This window comes from Lepisma saccharinum, chromosome 4 (assembly GCF_977018435.1).
Source record: "Lepisma saccharinum chromosome 4, izLepSacc3.1, whole genome shotgun sequence".
NCBI lineage: Eukaryota > Metazoa > Arthropoda > Insecta > Zygentoma > Lepismatidae > Lepisma > Lepisma saccharinum.
In genome coordinates, this window is record NC_139232.1 from 56,526,503 (window position 1) to 56,550,266 (window position 23,764).

A 23,764-nucleotide genomic window follows, 5' to 3' on the forward strand; every position below is an offset into this window, starting at 1 on the left:
AATTCTTATAATTAATTAATTAATTAGTTTAATTACTACTAATAATTACTACTAATGCAGCTGCTATTTATGAAAGAAATAAAACAAAATTACATTTCTTTTGTTTCAAAATAATTGTCTAGTCAACGGTTATTTGTATATGATAAGTGAGACATTTTAAGTGTGAAGAAAATCCATAAAAACAAGCAAATATATTAAATTTATTGAAATAATCGAAATATGAAACTCATTCAAGGAGCCACGCTGGTCTAGTCTGACAACTTCGTGGGATATCCGGGTTCGATTCCCGGAATTGGTTGGAATTTATCCAGCCTTGTCTCCGCACCCAGCCTCATAGCAATGGGTACCTGAGAGCAACCTTGGGGGATGAATGCAGCCGGAGCATGGTGCTGATCACATCGAGATCGAGAATCTTTGGTGCCCACCACACCACTATGTGTGCCTTCATGGCGCGGGGGAATTTACATTACCTTTACCTAAGGAACTCACCCAGGATGATGATGAAGCGCGAGAATACATGTTGCTAAATTCAACTGAGTCTATGTTTTCGTTGAAAAGTAAGTTTATGGACATTCCAACATATTTATCACTTCTAGGTGATTCACAAAGGACTTCTTCAACATTATTTAATGATGTGGATGTAGACTCAGCATCACTTGAGAGTTCACAAGGGGATGTGAAATCAGTACCGGGAAGAACGTTTGCAATAAGGACAAAGCAAGGAATTTTTACAATTCTCGCGAGAGTCACTGCGCGACTTTTTGCAAAAAAAATGCAAAATTGAACTTTGCGGCCGCTTAGATTGTGTTAAGACTGTTGTGTTTTTCTTCATGCTGCATGGGAATAATAATTCAAATTATTATTATTATTATTACTGTCGCAGATCTTTGACTGTGATAAATTAGCCATTCTTAATTTTTTCTACAGCATTTTCCATAATATATCAAAAGCTCAAGGGGGGGGTTTAAACCCGGTAACCCCCCCCCCTTGCGTACGCCACTGACACAGCATATTCCAAAAACGAACTAAGCTGCATTACTTTCATAAGAAAATTAGTTATGATACTGATTGCACTGCCATCTATGTTGTCATCTGCTTCGGGAACCAGTTTCTTGGGTCGTTTTCCACACTACATATTCAAGGCGCTGTACCGCCGTGATTAGCCAAAATGTGGCAGAAATGTTTTTTTTTCAGCGCATCGACTATCTCCTTGAGCTTTCTTTCCTTTTTTTTCAGTTATTTTAAGTTACAATTCTACGTTATAGGTTAACTGTGATGGCGATACATGATGTAATGGCTGATGATAGAAACACAGTGATACATCCATGCCTTAACCAGGGTTCGAACCTATATGTGGCTCTGTAGCACGTTAGACTTTCCATTCCACAAGCAGTGCCCTGCTCTATACAGCTTGTCATGTAAGGCATGCAGTGGAGAGTCACGTGACTGTAACGGGCAATCTGCATAACTTGTATTGAAACTGCTTCTAGCAAAAGGCATGGCAACATCCCTAACCTCTCTTCAGCAGTGTTTGCCTTGTGCCTGAAGGCCATCATCCATCATATAAGGCAACCTAGGTGAGATCAGACATGTTGAGGACTTGACAGGGCATTATATCTTAAGAGATGAATTATTCTGTAAAAATAGTAATTTAGTTATAATTGCACCTCGGATTTTTAGGTTCTAAAAAGTGTGCTTTTAGCTTCCTAAAATTGGCTCTAAAAATCCTAAAATAGGTTCTATAGGCTTGGAAAATCATGAAGTAGGTTCAAAAAACTTAAAATGGTTTACATTCCTCAAAATTACTGATCAGCTACAATGTATATGCCGGGCTATACACACACACACACACACACACACACACACACACACATTGTTTAATTGAATTAGAATTTTTTGGATACATTGGAATCACAAACACACATCATTTATGTTGTTGGCATATTGGTGACGTGCGTGTTACTCACTATCTATAAACAAACAAAAATACGTTAGAGTATTGAAATTGGTCTACTTACGTAAGTGAGTATGTATTCGTATGTAAACTACGTTTTGGAAGCTTTACTGCTTCCTTCTTCAGGTGGTCATATTTTAGGCTCGGAACATCAAGCCACGTCGGAGAAGTGTCATGCGAGGATACTAGGTGAAAGGTTTGGGTTAAAAACTCTTCATAGTGCTCGACATATACAGAATTAAAACTACCTTTGTTAAAAAACCCTTAAAACTCTCGATAAAACATGTTAAAACCACCACTACGGTGTACTTGAGTGGCCTTTGAAAGCCCTAGTTCCCTGCCAAGGTGAAGCATGCGAGCAGCTGGTGCCGCACTATGGAGTGGTGGGGTACTTCCCCTCCCACGAGAGATCCCTCCCCTCATTTTTCTTTTTCTCTAGTCACCAATCCAAGGAGGACCATCATAACGTTCCGAATCGATTTAAATTTGGTCCAGAAACCTTTTACTAAAAATAATAATTTAAATACTGTCCAGGAACATTTTTTTCAGATTAATTTAATATGGTCCAGGAAGCTTTTTTCCAGATCAATTCAAATACAGACCATGAACCTTTTTTTCAATGAAAAAATACACAACTTGTACCGAATTTAAATTGTGCAAGAAAGAATGTTTCAGTCCTGCAACAGAACCCATTAGAATCTTTAACAACCTTGCTATGAATTTGGTGGCCCCTGCCACCACCCACTTAGGAACTTGGTGTAGTTCATGCGAAAAGTACATAATTGCATGCGCTTCTTTGAGTTTGGTGTCAATTAGAGTGTGTGATGTATACCTGACTGAAACTTTCTTGACCATGTGTTTGTTGTATTTGAGGTACTTTGCTAGTCCTGTAGTTGGCTGGGATTTTTTAGCATCTGACAAGTGCTGTTGTATACGGTCATTGATGGATGGCACTGATTGATCTGCCAATGTAATGCACTCACATTGGGTTGTCCAGGGATGGGAGGAAATATTGTTTGTGCTTGTTTAGAGCACTGACTATTGTGGTCAGTGGTTTCTGTGCTAGTTTGATGTCAAATTCTCTCAGGGTCTTGGCAAGGTGGTGTTCATGTGCATTTAAAAATATTAAGTTAAAAGAGGAGTTCTGATAATACAGGGTGTCCGGCTTAAATGTCCAATAAAAGAGAAATTCTTAACTTGAGATGTATTTGAGATATTTCTACAGAGTTTAGTTCTACAAATAGAGTAACTCATTTTACATACCTAGTATGTTTCATTATGTGCCCCGTTTGTGGCGTGACAAATGTCTAATCTTTATTCTCTCTATATATATATGTTGTTCAGCATTGCAGGCATAACATTGTTGATAGCTGCATGAATGCGATGGCACAGATCACATAGATCATGAACTGGTGTTTGATGCACTTGATTTTTTACAAATCCCCAAAGGAGAAAATCAAGTCGTGTAATCTCTGGGTTTCTAGGGGCCCAAGAAATTGGATGGCTACCCCTTCTTCAACAATCCACACCAGACATTCACTTTTAAAGAGTCACGTTCGTGTTATCTCACTACACGGGGTGGTTCTGTTCCCCAGATGCGACAGTTCTGCTTATTCACCTTCCCGGAAGTGTGGAACGTACACTCATCTGAAAAACAAAGTGAATCGAGGTATGCCTCGTTTTCATCAATTTTAGCAAGAATTTCTTCCGCGAATGCTTTCCTCAGCGGCTTGTCCTGAGGTTTGAGTTTCTGACAAAGCTGCAATTTGTATGCTCGTAGGCATATGGAGAACATCAGAACATCATGTACTGTTCGACTTAGGTACCTGTAATTCTCTACTTGCTTGTCGGACGGACTTCCTAGGGCTTCGTTGGAAGGACATGTGGATTTCTTCAACACTAGCCTTTGAAACTGCATGACTGCACACTGCCTTTTCCCCGAAGGCGTTTCTCCCATTTCTTGATGGCTTTATACGTGGGAACATTGTCAGTTGGTCTTAATTGATATGTTGAAAATGACGTTGTACAAGTGTTACAGACTTCAGCTTGGCGAAAGCAAGCACCCAGAAAATCTTCTGTTGTGGAGTCCACACTGCTACTGGCACGTTTGTGCTCGCTGCAAACAATGCATTGGCGGGATTTTGCAAACAACTCAAACAATGCAGTTATGTGCAGAGCAACTACACAGAAAAAAACGTTTTGAGTTACTCTCTTTGTAGAACGAAACTCTGTAGAAATATCTCAAATATATCTCAAGTTATGAATTTTTCTTTTATTGGACATTTAAGCCGGACACACTGTACTGTACAGGGAAATGATGTAAATAATATCAGGAGTGATCCCCAACTGCTCCCTAGTGACTGGTGCAAATGGTCGTGGGTTCAATCATCCATGGAAGGTCCAAATGTTTGGTGCTGATCCAGCATTGTAAGGACAGTTAGGGAATTATTTGGAAGCAATAGTGGCGGACCCTAGCCTCAGAAGCTGGAAAACAGAATTGGTTGTACTTTGGATGCTGATCACACATGACCCATACAAAAATACATTTTGCAGCCCTTGGCCCTCGAAGAGGTATTGTACCATGGAGTGTGGGTTTAGTTGTCAGGAGTATTTATGGATATGCAACATACCATAAAAATTTGAATGAACAATGTTTTTAGTTGCAATGTGCATTTTGTACATAGTAGTATATTTTATGTAGCTGGTAACTGCAACCTTTCTTTCCAGGGCTTATGAAAACACGCTTGTTCCAAAAAGCTTCAAAACTCCATACTTAATACTTTTCTACTCAGACTGGTGTTTCAGCTGCCTCCAAGTTGAGCCGATATGGAAAAGGGTGATAGAAGAACTGGAGCCCATTGGTATGGGAATAGCAACTGTCCACTCGGAGCACGAACAGCTGCTTGCAAGGAAAGTTGGAGTGTCGGGATTGCCTTTCCTTGTCATGTTAATGGAAGGCAAGGCCATGCATTACAAGGAGAGTTTGTTCAGCATTGCAAAAATATGTGGTAAGTTTAGCTGGCGTGTTGTTTTATATATGAGGGCGTAAGTGGCGTAACTCCACTTTTCGTGGAAATGAAGTTACATGCATAATTTAGAAATGTGAAGTATCAACATTTCAGTGTTAGAAGTAGGTATCTCCCAAGTTTCAAATTCTTGCTCATCGAGGCACCACTGTGTGTGTGTGCTCCAACAGCTAAACATTGTACTAAGTTATTTAAATGTACCCTTTTCTCAAAACTGCCTTGTGCTCTGAACCTCTCATATAAAAATATGAAAAACTGTATGGAGGGACTGATACTGATAAGGAAGTGATAAAAAATTTGCAGATATTCCACTGATCTGATATATGAATATTCCATGAAGAATCCAAACTCTCTTCATCCACATAAGTAATGTATGTATCCTGATGGTTACGATAGAAACCGCCTCTCTTGACCTTTACAAAACCAGGGTACATTGATTGTATCTTGACACACACACAACAATAATGATAAAATAGGAGAATTTTGCATTAAGTTACTGGCTATTTATAGAAATATCAGATTGTAATATACCTATATTGAATGATATCGTTAAGTATACCTACTAGACAATAAGAAATTTGAAATACTTTGCAGTGCTGGCTACATCATCACTACGGAGGAAAAAGAGAAAATACTCTGTACATTGGTTTGGGTGGCTAGTCAGGTATGAATGATGAGTGGAAATTGTAGAAAGTACAGAGAATTAAATGTACCACTACACCATAGCAGAAAGGGATATAGTAACACAGTGTATGATCATAGAAAGAGAAAGTCTCCCAAGTTCTGTTTGTATATGTTTATAAGGAAAACTGCATGTCTTTGGCTGGCAAGGGATTTCATATTAGTCAATTCAGTGAAGAGTATCTTGTGTTTTGGAGTATACATAAAACATTTTATCATTAGAGCTCGGATTTGTATGTAATTGCATATTCTATTCCTTTCTAGATACATACCTTACACAGGAAAATGTCAATGAATTATATAACTGGCATGATATAGCATAAGTTTTGTTACATATTTTTACATATTTGCTAAGTAACTTTACATTAAATAACATATTTCGGTATTTGTTACTATCTTGATTCATTTTCCTATGTTTTCAATCTCTGAAACATGAACAAAATTTGTAGCTCATGTGATGTCACATTTTCTAATCAGTGAGTTGCTTACAGTCACCTTAAATTGACTGCCAAGTCGAAATACAGGCTGAACACAAATAATAATAATAATACGGAAACTGTTATTTATCGAAAGATGCTGGAGTTTCTCTCCCTCTGTCCTTCTGGTTATTTATTTTCATTTCACTTTTAGGTTTAGGTAAAGCAGCTAAAGAAAGGTTGACAAGAAAGCTACTTTCCTGTACGTAGCGAGTTACACAATATGTTTCCTTGTACAAAAAGTACAAAAGTTTCTGTGTGTTTTCATTCGATTGTTCTTTCTGTAGAATTTTGTTTTTTACAATTTGTTTCGAAAGTTACAAAGAGTTCTCGTACATATTTACATAGTCTACAATTATTTGCGATGTGGAAAGTCATTAATAGTTGACAAAATCGGTTTCTTAAATATGTACACGATCCTTTGCTTTTTTGAGTTTATAAATTTGATACAAATTTTAATCTGAACAACTTATGTCATTAAAATTATGTTCAATATGTTCAAATAAAAAGAAATATCTAGCAGAATTCTTGAAATTGTTTGGACACTCGATTATTGTTACATATTTTTTGATACTACATATTATTATTGTTACATATTTTTTGATACTACATATTTAGCTACATATTCTTTTGATAATATTTGGTCTAGGAATTAATTAGTGCGGTTGTTAGGCACTCATTGAAGCTGTAGTTCAAACACAAAATACATAAATACCTTAAGAAAAATATTGTCCATCGCGAGCCACCACTTTCGCCCATCTGTCAGGCAAGTTACGGATTCCGTGGCGAAAGAAGTCCTCATCCCTTGAAGCGATCCAGTCAGAGACCCATTTTTCGATATCATCTGAAGAAGTGAACCACTGTCCAATCAAATCGTTATTCATGCAATCGAACAAGTAGTAGTCCGAAGGAGCAACGTCTGGTGAATACGTAGGGTGGAGTAAAATTTCCCATCCGACATTTTCTAAATAGGTTTTGACCGGTTTTGCGACATGTGGGCAAGCGTTATCATGTTGAAAAATAAGTTTATCATGTCTGTTCTCCCATTCTGGTCGTTTCCTGGCCAGAGCTTGCTTCAAACGCATTAATTGTCATCGATAACGTTCTCCATTAATAGTTTCACCCAATTGCAGCAGCTCATAGTACACCACACCTTTCATATCCCACCTTTGCACAGTGAATATCTCGTTTCGGTTGTGATGGACCTGGTTCACCTGACTTCACCCAGGCATTTTTCATTTCGGGTTCTCGTAATTGATCCACTTCTCATCGCCAGTAACAATGCGATTCAAAAACCCCTTTCTTTTCTGTCTTTGAAGCAGCAATTCACAAATGTTTTTTTGTCTTTCAACGTCTCTGTATTTCAATTCATGTGGAACCCAATGTGACATCTTTTGAATCATTCCCATGGCTTTGAGGCATTTGGAAACTGTTGTTTGATCAATGCCTAATGCTTCTGCAAGTTCTTCCTACGTTTGACACGAATCCTGATCGAGCAATGCTCTCAATTCTTAGTCTTCAAATTTTTTTGGCTGTCCAGGTCGCTCTTGGTCTTCCAGGCTGAAATCACCACTTTTAAACCGTGCAAACCACTTCTGACATGTTCGCTCAGCTAGCTCATGGTCACCATACACTTCCACCAAAATACGATGACTTACGGTAGCACTTTTCTGAATGTTAAAGTAATGAAGCAGAACACCCCGCAAAAACACTTTATCTGGCACGAACTGCACCATGTTCAGTTGACTACAAAATGCTGTTGTTGACGCGTCAATCAACTGCCCTATACTACGAACCATGTGCGCTGACAGGAGTTTTCAACGCATGTGTGGATACACGGAACTGTGGGACGATACGCTCGTTACGCCATCTCTTGTCCAGGTGCACGAATTAATTCCTAGACCAAATACATATTTAGGCACATATTTTATCAGTTATTGTTACATATTTATGTACGTGTTTTGTACTTTGATATTACAATAGCACTTTCGTGCTTGATTTGGAAGCCATTCAGTGTCAGAAGAATATGCCAGGGGTGTGGTAAGTTCCAGAAACTGCATTATCACGGTAGTGACTGAACATGCAGTGTTGCCATGTTCAATACACATCTTTACTCCATTGAAATAAAATCTGCATAAAGTTTGTTTCGTATTGTGAATTGACAACTATAATGGAATTTAAAAACAGATGCAAAGAGCTTCCAAACAAGACAAGATCGTATTTGTAGTACTACCCAATACCAAGAAAAAGTTGTTTCACAAAATTGATAAGTGCCTTTTTTGGGCCAATTTAAAAAAATTGAAAATTAATAATTGTGTTTAAACCTTTGCACTGTATTTAAATTTCATCGCAATCGGACCACAAGTTTTTTTATTTTTTATTTATAGAATTTCAAAGAAAGCGGTCGTTTGGAAAACACCAAAATACCTGCACTTTTTTGTTGTCATGGCGATAAAAAATCGAAGGCATACTCGAAAGAAAAAATTGTTTACCACAGCTTAACGCAGAATTGAATAAGCTAAATTTTGATATAACTTTTTTTTTTAATCCAACAGTAGTGTTTCTCATTCTCATGACTTCTTGCTCCCTGTATCAGTTTCAGCTCCCTCCTCCCTTATTGCAAGACAATGGTTCGACTAAGTTCTTCGAGTGGCAGTATGATGACAAGAGTGTGTTAAATTTATTTAATTGTTCATTTGGATTTGAGTTCTAGTTGGAATATTCATTTGTGTTGTTTTTAGTCTTTTCCCTAGTTTAAAGTGGAGTCCTTAATCTTTAATATCATTAACTTTTAGAATTCTTGACAAGGTATCTTTTATTCTTACCACCAGACACAATCTATCGTGTTCATAATAGTGGTAATTTCCCATGTTGGGTGAGAAGTGCAAGGAAGACATGCAGATGCATATGTCTACAGTTTGACCAAGGATATTTTTAAAATTTTTATAGAATATGGTAGTAATATTCTAAATTTATAAATTTCAGCTACTCACTTTACTGCAGTCAGCATGTACTTTGAATTATCATACCTGAAGAGTAACATTTCCAGTTGTTCATGGTTTTCTGATTTGTGTGTGTTCCATAATGAATATAATGAAATACTTTTTTGTTTGTGCATGTTTTGATTCTTTTTACATATTAGCTGAAGGTTACCTTTTCTCTTGCAGAATTTGTTAGGGGTAAGTTCCCGTACAAGCTAGTCCAATCTATTAAGGATGACAGCATAGAGAACTTCTTGAATGGCTGGACCGACAACAGAGTCAGAGTGTTGATATTTGAAAAGCACGATCAGATTAGATTGCGTTACTTGCTGATGGCATACTATTACAGAGACAGAGTGGCTTTTGGGTAAGTTTTAAGGTTGTTTGCAATATGCTTCAAGAAATTAGTTTTTTTTTCCATTTGAATGTTTTTTTCTTGTAATATTCTTGTCTTAATTGTCTTGTTAAACTTCAGAGTTTTATTAATTTGATAGTCTGCTTAATAAGATTGGAAATATGGATTTGTTAATATTTGTTCTTCACAGTGACAATTTGAATTTTTTTCCAGATTTGTACATCTTGAGAACCATGACACTGAATTCATACGGAAGAAATATGGAGTGCCTTTGAACACGGACACTCTTCTCTTGTTTAATGAGAATATTAATCGGCCAGTAGCCAGTCTTAGCATGTCAGATATTCCAGTCAAAACAATGCAGGACATAATCGACAATAATAAGTATCTTGTACTTCCCAGGCTCTCCTCTCAAGTAAGTGAAAAATTTGTTTTCATAGCTTGTGCTTGAGGATCACAATAACATTTGCTAGAATAAGAATAAAGTCACAAATGGTCATTTAGATAATTTGTTGGAATAATTTAAATACAGAATTTTTTTGCAGAGCATTTAATTATTTTCCATATCATTCAAGCGTTAACACATTGTCAGAGTTGTAGTGTTTTGTACAGTACTAACCTTTTTGAAGAAGCATTTGTTGAATTTCTAAAAAGTGGAATGTCAACACAGTTTTACAATTTCCAGATTAAAGTTTTTATTATTATATTAATTTCCAATCATTACAAAAGAGAACATGGATACTAAAAATGATTGTTGTGCTTTTCAAAAATATTTCACATATTTACAGAATGTGTTGAAATATATAAAGAAGCAAATATTTCACTACTCATACCATTTCAATCAATGGCAGTAGCTGCAGACTAAGTTCTAAATGTTGATGACTATTCTCTCCTTTACGTTCCTCATAAACACATTGTTTGGCCCTCAAACCATACCAGAAATGTTGTGTAATGGTAGCTGTCTGTGAGGGGCGTCCCATAAGTCCTGAGTCTCATCCAGAAGGAAACCTGGTCTAGAATATTTTTTGACATAGTCTTCTTGCAGGCCTACGCACTTTCAACAGTGCTGCTGAAATGCTCTGATTCCCATCTCTTAAAAATCTTTTCTCAAGAGTCAAAATAGTTACCCATAGCATTGATGAAGTCATAACAGTTAGAATCCTTCCCACCAATGCTTCATTCAGTTTGAGGAAGAGATGGTAGTCAGATGGTGTAAAATCGAGTGAATATAGTGGGTCTTTCAACAATTTGAATTTTCAATTTTATGGCAACAAGGTACATGTGGACGGAAATATTGTTACCCCTCTAGAGACCTTAAAGTCTCTCGTAACATACTCAATAGTTTTGTGTTTAGCACAGCATGCTATGATGCCAGGGGTCCCAGATTCGAATCCCAACCTGGGCATGGGCTGTTCTTTGTAAGTGTCTCTTCATCAATTTCATTGAATCATCACTTATCCTCATCTTCATGATTAGCAGAAATGCAAAGTAACCTAAACCAAATCAATCAGTCAATCAATAAACAGTGCAGCATGGTACACAGGGTCATCTTCCATGCTTGTTCTTCTATGTTTATATTCGGCTATCCATCTCTTCACTTCCGGCCCCCATGGTGGAGTGATAGCACATCGTGCTATGATGCCAGGGTCCCGGGTTTGAGTTTTGTGAGTGTTCATTCATCAATTTCATAATATCATCACTCATCCCCATCTTCGCAAATTAGCCAAAAGTGGCACAAAAGGCGAAGTAAAATAAAGCAAATCAGTCACTCAATAGACCATCTTTTCATTGGAGAGAACATAGAGCGTTCTCCCACATTGTCTTAACCATGTTCTCAAGCATATCCACAGGTTGTAACCCCTTTTTGTGCAGATACTTCATCACTAGTTGCATTCTTGCTTCTCCATTTTCCTGTACAGCATGCACTTAGCAACACTTCAGGCTCTGTATTACAGAAACAGACTAAAATTATCACGCACAGAATGGAATGTATTATAAATTATTTTATGATCAGATCACTGGGTCTACATCAGTCTCATTACTTCTGGGACAACCCTTGTACTAGTAATAAAATATCCTAACCGTAACAAGGTAGATAATGTGTAGTATATGCCATGTAGGTGAAAAGGTTAATTACATACTTAAACATGATCATATTATCTTCTATTATATTATTGCCCCCTGGTTTAAAACTAGACTGATATTTAAGTGCCATTTGGCAACTAATAAAAAAAAAACATTTAGTAGATAATTACCAAAATGCAAAATGATAGCAAAAATTAAAGACTCCAAAAATAGCATATTTGGGTGAAACCTACATTTCTTTAGAACCACATGGCCTCCCTGATGGCATAGTGGTAGTGTCGTCACCTTGTAATCAAGGGGTCCTAGGTTCGATTCCCTGTGGAGACACATAGTGGTTTGGATCCTACTTTAAACTGTAGGTCTAGTCCCAATTAGCCTTACTGTGCATAAAGTGGACTTAAAACAACAAATCAATCCAATCCAATCTTTAGAACCACACAACAAAGAGTACAACTAATACAGTGTGATCGAAAAGTCCCCGAACCCAAACTTCAAAATTGTTTTTCGCTGGTCGTTATGATGATATTGTATTAATTTCTGTGGAAGCTGGTTTGCGAGGGTCTTGGTTGTACACGACACAAGAGATGGCGCTGGGGAGTGGCGTTAGCGGTCGTGGCGAGGAAATGAACTACGAGCAGTGCTGGTAACAAATTAAGTACGCCAGTTGCAAGGATGAGTTTGTCGGTGGAGGACCTTGTGTTTTTGTTAGAGGAGTATTTGAAAACGACATCATACAGTGCTGCGAACGAGAAATTTGAGAGGCGTTTCGATCGTTCTGTGAGTAAATCAACTCTTCATGCATTAATCAAGAGATTTCGTGAACATGGTAGTGTGCACGATAAGCCGCGTAGTGGGCACCCTTTAGTTGTGACGAATGATGTTTTGGAAGACGTCGCCGCACGATTACAATAATCACCACAGAAAGGACTGCGGCAGTTATCACAACAGGTGGGCGTATCATATGGCTCAGTACACAAGGCAACAAAACAGTTAAAATTACGGCTATACCATGTGAAAGTGGTTCAGGAACTGCGACCAGGTGACAATGGTGATCGAATTAAGTACTGTCGGTGGTTTCAACAATTCACTCGCAACAATATTGCTGTCTTTGATAAGGTATACTTCACGGACGAGGCCTGCTTCCATTTGTCAGGTCATGTTAATGCACAGAACACTCGCTACTGGTCCACAGAAAATCCACACATCTTACACGAGGTCCCCCTCCACTCGCAGAAAATTGGTGTCTGGTGTGCCGTGTCCAGATCACGAATTATTGGACCGATTTTTTTCGAAAACAGAGTGAACTCTATTGTGTACCAGGACATTATACAGCAGTTTATCGTGCTTTTGGACACCGATGAACGAGATGTGTGGTTACAACAAGACAGGGCAACATGCCATACGTCCAATGCCACCATGGCATTTCTGCGTGAATTTTTTGATGACCACCTGATTTCATCAGGGCTTTGGCTGGCAAGATCACCTGATTTAACCTCACCCGATTTTTTCTTGTGGGGTTATTTGAAGGGGAAAGTGTACGAAAATAATCCCCACGATTTAGATACCCTGAAAACCAAAATTGCCCAGTGCATTACTTCAATTAATGTGCCTATTCTGCATCGTGTAGCACGAAACATGTGCCGTCGCATACGTTTATGCATGCTGCAGCATGGGGGACACTTTCAGCATCTCTTGTGATGTGCCTACATCCACCCAGATATCCAATGAAAAAGATCTACACTATCACACAGGTAAGGTCCACTTGTTCCTTGCTTTCACAGTTTAGGTTAACTGTTGGTTTGGTTTACCTGATTATTTTGTTACCAGCACTGCTCGTTGTTCATTACCTCGCCACGACTGCTAGCGCCACTCCCCAGCACCATCTCTTGTGTCGTGTACAGCCAAGACCCTCGCAAACCAGCTTCCACAGAAATTTTGACATTATCATAATAATGACCGGCGAAAAAAAAAAAATTGAACTTTGGGTTTGGGGACTTTTCGATCACCCTGTACAATCTGAATTGAAATATTCTATCATGGCAGCCTCATAAATTTGGGTAGGTGCCATACTAAAACTTACAGTTGCATTTTGTGACTTGTGACAGACTTAACTCTTCACACTGGTACTCAAATACAATGGTGCACTATGGATGTATACTTCGAATAATGTATCTTTACCCATATCTCCAAATTTGTATTTTTAGGGTATGTTTGATGCATTGTGCCCACCAGAGTCTGCACGTCCCAGGAAGCGTCTGTGTGTGATCCTCATCTCCCAAAACACACCCTTCCATGATGAACCGAGGCAGGCACTCAGGCAGTTTGCTCAGGAAGCATCTTATAGTGCTGATAGAGTGCGGTTTACTTATGTCTTTGAGGAGCGCCAAACTGAGTTTGTGAGCACACTAACTAATGGTAATTATTTCAGCTTTACCTCCACTTAGTTGTTTTTAGTCTTTTATTCACTATTATTATTAGGATGAATGAGTTTTAAATACTATTATTCAAATATTAAAAAGTCCTATATTTTATTGAAATATTTGCTAAAAGGAACTTTGGTAAAAATATTTTTGTGTATGACTTTATCTGTTTTAAATATTGAGCTTAGTCAAAGGTGTTGAAATGTAGCCAAACTGTTTACATTTCTTTCATGCAATTTGTAGCCTGTCAACCTGATTGTAATAGACAAATTTCAAATGAAATGAGCAAGAAGCATTTTAAAACTGCAGGATTTTAGATACAGAGATAAAACATTCTCATTTAAAATCATTTTTGTTTGATTTCCTGTTAATTTAATTTTATAACATTTACTACTATTTTTATAACGTTTGAAGACTAGTATTATAACATTTAAGTTTTTAATTTAAGATTTAATTTCATAACATTTACTACATCATTAAGTAAGGGGTACATTCAAAATAAAGAAGTAGGACTCATATATTAGGTGTATGTGTGTTTGTTCTGTCTACTGTACTGTGTACTGGGTTGTCATTTTAAAAAAATAAATCTAGTAATGGAAGAGACAGGGGTGGTTGAGTGTGTGTGGATTGGTGTCATTCCCCCCAAAAAATAAGCATTGTCCTGTTATTTGAAGAAATGCCAATTCTGATGACAAATAGCATTATTAACACGAAGGTATGGAGTGGCTTTACTTTTTTCGATGTAGCCCCTGCTCGCATTGAATATGAAGTTGCAAACAGCACTTTTCATGTCATTGTAGCTGGTGTAATGATGGCCAGCCAAAACCTTCTTCAAACCTGGGAACATAAATGATGTGTCTGGATGCCAGGACAGGAATGGAAGGGAGTGGGGGATGTATAGATTTTGCCAGATGAGCTCTTGCTGTGTTGTTATCAAGAGAACAGATGGCAGCTTTTCACCATGCCAGTACCTGTCTGCATCATCACACACCCAGAAAGTTTAAAAGTAGAAACTTTTCCTCTTCCGTTCATACCTGTAACAGAGTCTTGTTGGCCTTAATGATTTCTGCTGTAATAAAGTGGGCATTCATGTTACAGGACTTTAGACATGGTAAGATATGAAATTCCATCGTGGTTGATGACAATGGCCACTAAAGTTAATCAAGTTTAATAAACAGCACGTTTCATGTCTAAAATCAAGTGGGCATGTTTTCCATGATAGTTTCTTGCTTCTGCTGTGATGTTGACCATGCAAGGCATACTCACTGAAGGCTAAACATTGCACATTGGGGGCAGGTGACTGTCCATACTCACTGACAGTATTGTTTTTCCCATCCGTATATCTCCAATAACAATGTGGATACTAAGAAACCTATCTTCAGGTACTACTTGTAATAAGAAATCCCATTGTTTTTCAACTAAGTTTCAAACAGTCTGTATATAGGCATAAATCAGTAGTTAACAAGTGGCAATATTTCCTGCCTGTAGATTGTCACTCTAATTTAATACACGTGAGCAAGATTTTTTAAAAAAGTACCCTGTCATGGTAGAATTATGCAATTAGTTGGGTGCATGTGAGGGAAGGAGTTCACATTTGTGTCTCGCTAATGAATCCGTTTCATTGGCATCATGCTAGCAGTTTCGTCGTAGTGATGGTGAACAATGATTTTTCAGCTGGAAAGTTACTCCAAGCTAGAGATAACAGGAACTGCATGATTTCTGTTGACAAAACATCTCAATTGTTCATTAAAGTCTGCGTAAAGCTGTGACAAGATGCATGGAAAATTAAGCCAAGGTGTTGTCATCATTCATGACAATGCCATGCAGCATGCACAATACAGTACTTGCTACAGAGTTTTGGGTGGGAGGTATGGTGGCACCCACCATACAGCACCGATCTTGCACCATGTGATTTTCAACTTTCAGAATATCTGGCCAGAAAAGGATTTACCATTGTTCGGACAATTGTTTACAGCGACTAGGCAACTACATAGAAAAATAATGCAAGGTTTGTGCATTCTATTGTTGTATCCTGTATACATCGATAAGAATTTGTTGACCTACAATAATCAGGTGTAACTTATTTTTTTAATCCCACTTGTATTTTGATAGGAAGAATTTCCAGTTTTCTTTTTGTTTTAAGATGTTTTAAATGTTTGTTTTCATGCTCTCACTTTTTTTCTTCACAAACCAATTACAGTATGCTTATTTTGTAGGTAAAGGAAGTCCTGCTGAACCTGTTCTGCATGTCGTGATCATCTGGCGACGTGACTCAAGTCATATCAAGTATGAATGGTTGCCTGAAGGGTGGGATGTAAGAAGTCAGAATTGGAATGAAACCCGAAACCATCTTGAATCAACCATTCAGAGACTTTTACATGCTTCAGAAGCACTAAGTTATGAGGCTGTTGTAAAAGTAAGCCTAAGTTTTGTTAGTAGAAGAAGGAAATGTTGAAAACCAGTGCAGAATGACCTCATAATACCTCGACATTCAATTTGTGTATTACAAGGGTTAAGTCATAAGTCATGGCAACTATTTTTTTTCTCGCGAACAGGGGACAACACGAAAAATCTAAGATATATGTTTGAAAGTGTATGGAATGTACCTTCGAATGAAGCCGACAGATGAAGTCTGGATGCAGGAGACTCTCGTTGGGAAGAGGCAGAACACAGGACATTGGACAACAGTGTTTTATTATGGCATGAACAACAAGTACACAAGACTACACTGTTTGACAACCTTCAAAGTATTCACAGAATTTATCCACTGTTTGTTGCCAGCGATGGGGCAGGTGCTGAATACCATCCGCTGCATGTGCAGTGCTAACGTGTGCCACCTCTTGCCGAAATACTCTTATGATCTCTTCTTTGTTGGCAAACCGTTTCCCAGCAATGGCTTCTTCACTTTAGGGATGAGATCATAGTCATATGGTCTTAGATCAGGAGAATAAGTTGGGTGTGGAAGAACCTCCCATCCCCACCACTGTAAGCAATGCCTAACAATGTCTGCTGTGTGAGCTGTTACGTTATCGTGTAGGATAATGGCGTTGTCCAAAAGTTCTTTATGTTTGCATTCACAGTGTGCCCCTAAAGCACTGAATGGCACACAAGAACACCTTGACAGTTGTATGCCAGAATAACCATAACTTTTGTGCGCGACAGATTTTGTTGAACCTTATGTTTCCGTGGTGACCCAGGATGATGCCATTCACTTGACTGTCGCTTGAGTTTGGGTTCATATGCACGTGCCCATGTTTCAACGACTACAATGATGCGATTCAACATGGCATGTCCTTCATTCTGAACCTCACCAGATTGATGCGACATGTTTCATAGTGATTCCACTTCTGTATCTCCGTTAAGTGATGTGGCACCCACTTGGCACAACGTTTCCGCATCTGTAGGTTCTTGTGTGAAATGCGATGCACTATCGATGCCGGTATTCCTGTATGCAGTTGTAATTCCGCCACAGTCCAGCGCCTGTCCTCACGTAAACACTGTTCAATCACCATCACCCATACATCTTTGTCCTTGGACACCCACTGCGAGGCAGATCGGCAGTTGACACACTGCCCCATTTGAAGGCCTCCACCCACCTTGCCGCCATTGATAGGGCATGGCATGCACACCCAGTGCTTCCCTTAGCTCTGTATGCCATTCCTGTGCATTTCTGCTGTGGAAAACTGCTATTTTAACGTACGAAGGTTGCTCCTGCTTCATGACCTCCATTTTTTAATGCTGTCACTCACCGACTAAACTTGGGTGCATGCTTACTACCTCACCGTTGTTCACATACACCATCTGGTGGCTTCTTCAAAAGTACATTCCATACACTTTCAGACGTATATCTTAGGTTTTTCATGTTGTACCCTGTTCGCGAGAAAAAAAAATATTGCCATGACTTATGACATAACCAATGTATAATTTACTCCAAATGATGAAACCAAGACCTGGCTTATAACCACTTGAACTAATATCAGTGCTGAGGTTCTTACTGCTTGATTCCCAATGATACTAATACTATATACAGGGTGTTTCTAAAGTTTGTTTCAAATGCATAGAAGGTGATTCTGCGAGTGAAAATAAACACAAAATTTAGTTCATGTGACGAAATGCCGAAAAGGACACCCATTCGGATTTATTGAAGTGGGAAAAAGTGCAAAAAGTATGTTTACATGGAAATACTAGCTGGCAGATGTGTGAAGTTGATGTGCAAGGGATTCCCCAAAGGAAGTGAATGTGTCTGTTGAAGTCATGGGGGTAGGGAACGGTTTACCGAGATGTGTTATCCACTGACAACCAAGAAGTAAGCGAATATCCGTAGTGGACATCACCATTACGTAGAAAAACAAAGATGGTGGTGGTGCTGCGCTAGGTTGCATATGTGTCGACATGTTCACTGTGGGCAGAGTGGAGGTGCCGAGGGAACCACATCACAGACGATTTTCAAACTGTCTGCCATTAAGTTCCACACAGAGATGACATTGCCGAATCAACGATTGTCTAGCGCGAGCAAACAACCCTGCGGTGTCTGCTATCGTCGCTGTGGTGACTTTAATGCATGCAACGAGATCCTCGGCTGGCACGGCAGGTGTTTCGTATACAAGGCGTTTCATCTCTCCCCAAGGAAAGAAGTCCAGGGGAGTGATGTCCGGCGATCTTGCTGGCCACGGCACAGGCCCACCCCTACCAATACACAGATTGTAGAACAAGCCATTGAGGAAGTAACGCACATTGTGGTCGAAATGTGGTGGTGCAAAATCGTGTTGGAACCATAGTCCTTGCCTCAGTGCCAAGGGTATGTCCTCCAACAGTTCAGGCAAAACATCACGAAGAATGCATGATATATATATACCACCACACAGGCGAAGAGGTAAATTTTTTACATCCCAATCAAATGGTCATGCACTATCCCACACCACACATTGACCACAAACCTGTGCTGATGGTGTGCCACAAGAATTGCATGTGGATTTGCAAAATCCCAAACGTGACAGTTTTTACTATTGAACATGCCCATTTTGGTGAACGTTGCTTCATCGGTCTACAACACCCTGTTTGCAAAATTCGGGATAGTTTCCATCTGATGCAAAAACCATTGGAAAAACACCACACGTGGGCCAAAGTCCTGAGGTAAAAGGTCTTGTACTTTTTGGAGTTTGAAAGAGTACATCCCCTCTTCGGACAGGATACGCCACACGTTAACATGGGAGGTGTTGTGTGCACTGGCTATAGCGTGCGTACTGGTGCCAGGTCGATCCCTGATAGCATTTAACACCGCATCCACAAACTGAGCTGTGCGCACACTTCGTGGTATTCCAATTTCTCGACGGGGTGATAGCAACTGATCCTGTTTCCCAAAGTCGAGTATGCACTCTTTGAAAGAATGTGTATGACGGCAGCCTCCTATTTGGAAAACTTTCCCCATACATACACCGTGCTGCATGGCTATTACTTCCTGTCTCGCCATAAATGAGATGCATGTCTGCCAGCTCCTTTGCCGTGTATGCAGCTCCCAATTGGTGGATATCTGCCGACCCGTAGACGACGAACACTAGTGCACTGTACACGATGAGCCGTGCCTATCGATAACACCTAGCAGTACCTATTGCGAGGTTTGCCAAATTTACGTCCTTCCACTCGTACGTATTCAACCACAAATGTGTGAAGGTAACCTGATGCACGTTGATGCTGATATCACAGTATGTGAAGCACGAATGGCAGCAACTTGTGCTATCCTGCCGGAAGAAAACTACTCTGTTAGCGCCCCTAGCGGGAAACTCCAAAGTCAAGGTCACGCTTCGGCCTTTTTGCATGTGGGTACGTACGAATATCGACAACACAAGATTTTGACCAAAAACATTGCCCGGGTTGCCCATGCTAATCACTCCATAAAACCCTTCCCTACCCCCATGACTTCAACAGACCTATTCACTTCCTTTGGGGAATCCCTTGCGCATCAACTTCACACATCTGCCATGTGCTCTTTTGAATAGAGCATGCTGTATTTCTTTGTGGAACGCCCTTTGCCGCGGTCATATGGTTGGCTGTTCTGCACCTATTTCCTTGTAAACATAATTTTCGCACTTTTTCCCACTTCAATAAATCCGAATGGGTGCTGTTTTCGTCATTTCGTCAAATGAACTTCTATGTTTATTTTCACTTCTAGAATCACCTCCTACGTGTTGGAAACGAACTTTGGAAACACCCTGTATAAGTACTTCATTGTAAATATATCCGTCCACCAGAATTTTATTTTGAAGTTGTTGTATTTGGTCTAGGAATTAATTCGTGCGGTTGTTACGCACACATTGAAGCTGTAGTTCAAACACAAAATACATAAATACCTTAAGAAAAATATTGTCCATCGCGAGCCACCACTTTCGCCCATCTGTCAGGCAAGTTACGGATTCCGTGGCGAAAGAAGTCCTCATCCTTTGAAGCGATTCAGTCAGAGACCCATTTTTCGATATCTTCTGAAGAAGTGAACCGCTGTCCAATCAAATCGTTATTCATGCAATCAAACAAGTAGTAGTACGAAGGAGCAACGTCTGGTAAATATGGCGGGTGGGGTAAAACTTCCCATCAGACATTTTCTAAATAGGTTTTGACAGTTTTGCGACATGTGGGCGAGCGTTATCATGTTGAAAAATAAGTTTATCATGTCTGTTCTCCCATTCTGGTCGTTTCCTGGCCAGAGCTTGCTTCAAACACATTAATTGTCGTCGATAACATTCTCCATTAATAGTTTCACCCGGTTGCAGCAGCTCATAGTACACCACACCTTTCATATCCCACCTTTGCACAGTGAATATCTCGTTTCGGTTGTGATGGACCTGGTTCACCTGGCTTCACCCAGACCTTTTTTCATTTCGGGTTCTCGTAATGGATCCACTTCTCATCGCCAGTAACAATGCAATGCAAAAACCCCTTTCTTTTCTGTCTTTGAAGCAGCAATTCGCAAATGGTTTTTCGTCTTTCAACGTCTCTGTCTTTCAATTCATGTGGAACCCAATGTGACATCTTTTGAATCATTCCCATGGCTTTGAGGCGTTTGGAAACTGTTGTTTGATCAACGCCTAATGCTTCTGCAAGTTCTTCCTGCGTTTGACACGAATCCTGATCGAGCAATGCTCTCAATTCTTCGTCTTCAAATTTTTTTGGCTGTCCAGGTCGCTCTTGGTCTTCCAGGCCGAAATCACCACTTCTAAACCATGCAAACCACTTCTGACACGTTCGCTCAGCTAGCGCATGGTCACCATACACTTCCACCAAAATACGATGACTTTCGGTAGCACTTTTCTGCATGTTAAAGTAATGAAGCAGAACACCCCGCAAAAACACTTTATGTGGCAAGAACTGCGCCATGTTCAGTTGACTACAAAATGCTGTTGTTGACGCGTCAATCAACTGCCCTATACTACGAACGATGCACGCTGACAGGAGTTTTCAACGCATGTGTGGCTACACGGAACTGTGGGACGATACGCTCGTTACGCCATCTCTTGTCCAGGTGCACGAATTAATTCCTAGACCAAATACTAAAAAATTAGAATATTAGCCTCATTTAATCACAAAAGTACATTTTTCTCACAATATTGATGCAAGATTCATGTAACTTATGCATTTTACATGTTTTTCTAGATGTATAGACTTTGCCAAAATGTCATGTGACATTTTATAGAGCTTGAAAGATACGGAGATTCTGGAAAAGTTATACTTTTTGATACAGATAACACTGGCATCAGTATTGGAATCATCTATAGACAGAACGGTAGTTTTCTATACATAATGGTCATGTAGTTAACAAATGGACATATCAGTCTGTCCAAGCTGGTAGAATTTAAAGTATACCTACAAAACCGCAACTCTCTTCCTCCACCAGTATTTGTATGCATACTGAGAAGTAATTCCCATAATCACGAATGAATTGTAATATACAGTGTTGTTGAAGAAAAAAGTTTGGGACAGTAGTGTATTTCAGACGTAGGAGTAATTTTAAGTTTTTACAAAAATAAAGTATGCAGATCATTGTTTTGATGAAAATGTAAATGTATTAGCACAAATCGATCCTGTTTTTGATCTTTTTCATCTTTTGTGAACACCCCAAAGTAAGCCTGGTTTTCAAGAAACAAAAATTTATAATTAAAATTCTATCTAACTCATGACATGGGCAATTATATAGTTGCAAGGGGATAACAACAGCTTTAATATGGAGGTTATCTGAAATATCTAAATAATAATAATAATAGTAATTCTTATTAATTTTACTGTCATTTTAGCCAAATTTAAGCACAAAAGAGTAAAGTTGCTGTTGATATAACTCTTGAATGGAAGAAGTGGGCAAACATACTTTCATTATTCTGGTGCTGTTTAACATGCACATGAAAACCACACTGCAATGGTTATTTCCAATCAAGGATTGTAGCTATACTTTACCTTATGTTCTAAATGCTACAGTATTATAATGTGATGACATTGCTTGACATTACTGATTCCTGTGTACTCGTCAATATTTTTTTGAATGGATTCTGATACCAACATTTATTAGTGAATTCCAGCATTTTCAATGTCTGTGGTATAAAAACGTTCTGTTTTTGTATTGTAAATAGTCCTCAGAAATTTTGCACTCATATTTTTGTAGATATTACAAGGTAACCAAAAAAGTTCTTGTCGTTCTAGAGCAGTGATAAACAAAGAGCAATACAGTGGACGGTACGTGCCTTTAGGTTTCGAAGTAATCTCCATCAGCATCCAACACCTTTTGCCAACGTTCCTGCAGCTGCACAATACCCTGGTGATAAAACTCGGCGGGCTTGGATGCAAAGAAGTCCATGAGTGCGTTCCGCAGGTCTCCCTCATTTGCGAAGGATCTCCCACGTAGGTGGTTGTCGAGGGAATGAAACAGGTGGTAATCTGTTGGTGCAAGGTCCGGTGAATATGGTGGATGGCACAGTGTCTCCCAGCCAAGTTGCTGAAGGGTGTCCTGGGTCCTCTTTGCCACATGTGGTTTGGCATTGTCATGCAGGAACAGCACACCCTTGTGATTCACCAAAGCTGGCTCCTTCTGCCGCAATGCACGGTGCACCCTTTGCAACTGCTGAGAGTAGAGGTCAGCAGTGATGGTCTGACTGACCAGGTGGAAGGAGCTCGTAATGTACCACTTACCGACAATTCCACCATACAGAGAGCATAACCTTTCGTGGGTGCAGAGGTGGTCTTGAGGTCTGAGGAACAGGGTCACGTGGCGACAACCAATGTCTGGTACGCTTGGGAGTGTCATAGAGGACACACTTTTCGTCACCAGTGAGCAAGCAATCAAATATGGGTGTGTTCAGGTACCGAGTGAGCAAGGACAAACAGGCTGTCACTCGTTGTTCCTTGTTGGCTGCCGACAATGTGTGGGGTAACCACTTGTTTAACTTGTATGACTTCCCTATCCCATGCCTGTGCAGTCTGACTGTTTCAGCGGAAACATGGAACCTTTCTGCAAGTTCATCACACGTTAGACCACTGTCCTCCTCGATGGCTGCTTTCAGGGCCTCGTCATCCAACACATGTGGTCGTCCCTGTGCGAGGTTCGTCTGAAAGGCTCACATCTCCTGAACGGAATTTCTGGAACCAATGCCTGGCAGTGCATTCGTTCACGGCATTCTCCCCAAATGCCTGGCAAATGGGTGGACTTGATGCGGCAGCTGACAGGCCTACTTTAAAGTCATACAACAAACACACGCGAACAAGCTGCTTTGATACCTCCATTTCTCTTCAACACTGGATGAGCTATGA

At 39.5% G+C, this 23,764-nt stretch overlaps 1 protein-coding gene across 2 annotated transcripts in view; it reads left to right on the forward strand.

The window, feature by feature from the left end:
• l(3)80Fg (dnaJ homolog subfamily C member 16 l(3)80Fg) overlaps window positions 1-23,764 on the forward strand; it is an 82,575-nt gene that overhangs the window by 14,443 nt on the left and 44,368 nt on the right. For both annotated transcript variants that reach the window (XM_083120534.1, XM_083120535.1), the window contains exons 4-8: window positions 4,682-4,962; window positions 9,305-9,485; window positions 9,687-9,888; window positions 13,763-13,973; window positions 16,195-16,394. In XM_083120534.1, the coding sequence (XP_082976660.1) occupies window positions 4,682-4,962; window positions 9,305-9,485; window positions 9,687-9,888; window positions 13,763-13,973; window positions 16,195-16,394 (1,075 nt within the window). The remainder of the gene's footprint in view (window positions 1-4,681; window positions 4,963-9,304; window positions 9,486-9,686; window positions 9,889-13,762; window positions 13,974-16,194; window positions 16,395-23,764) is intronic.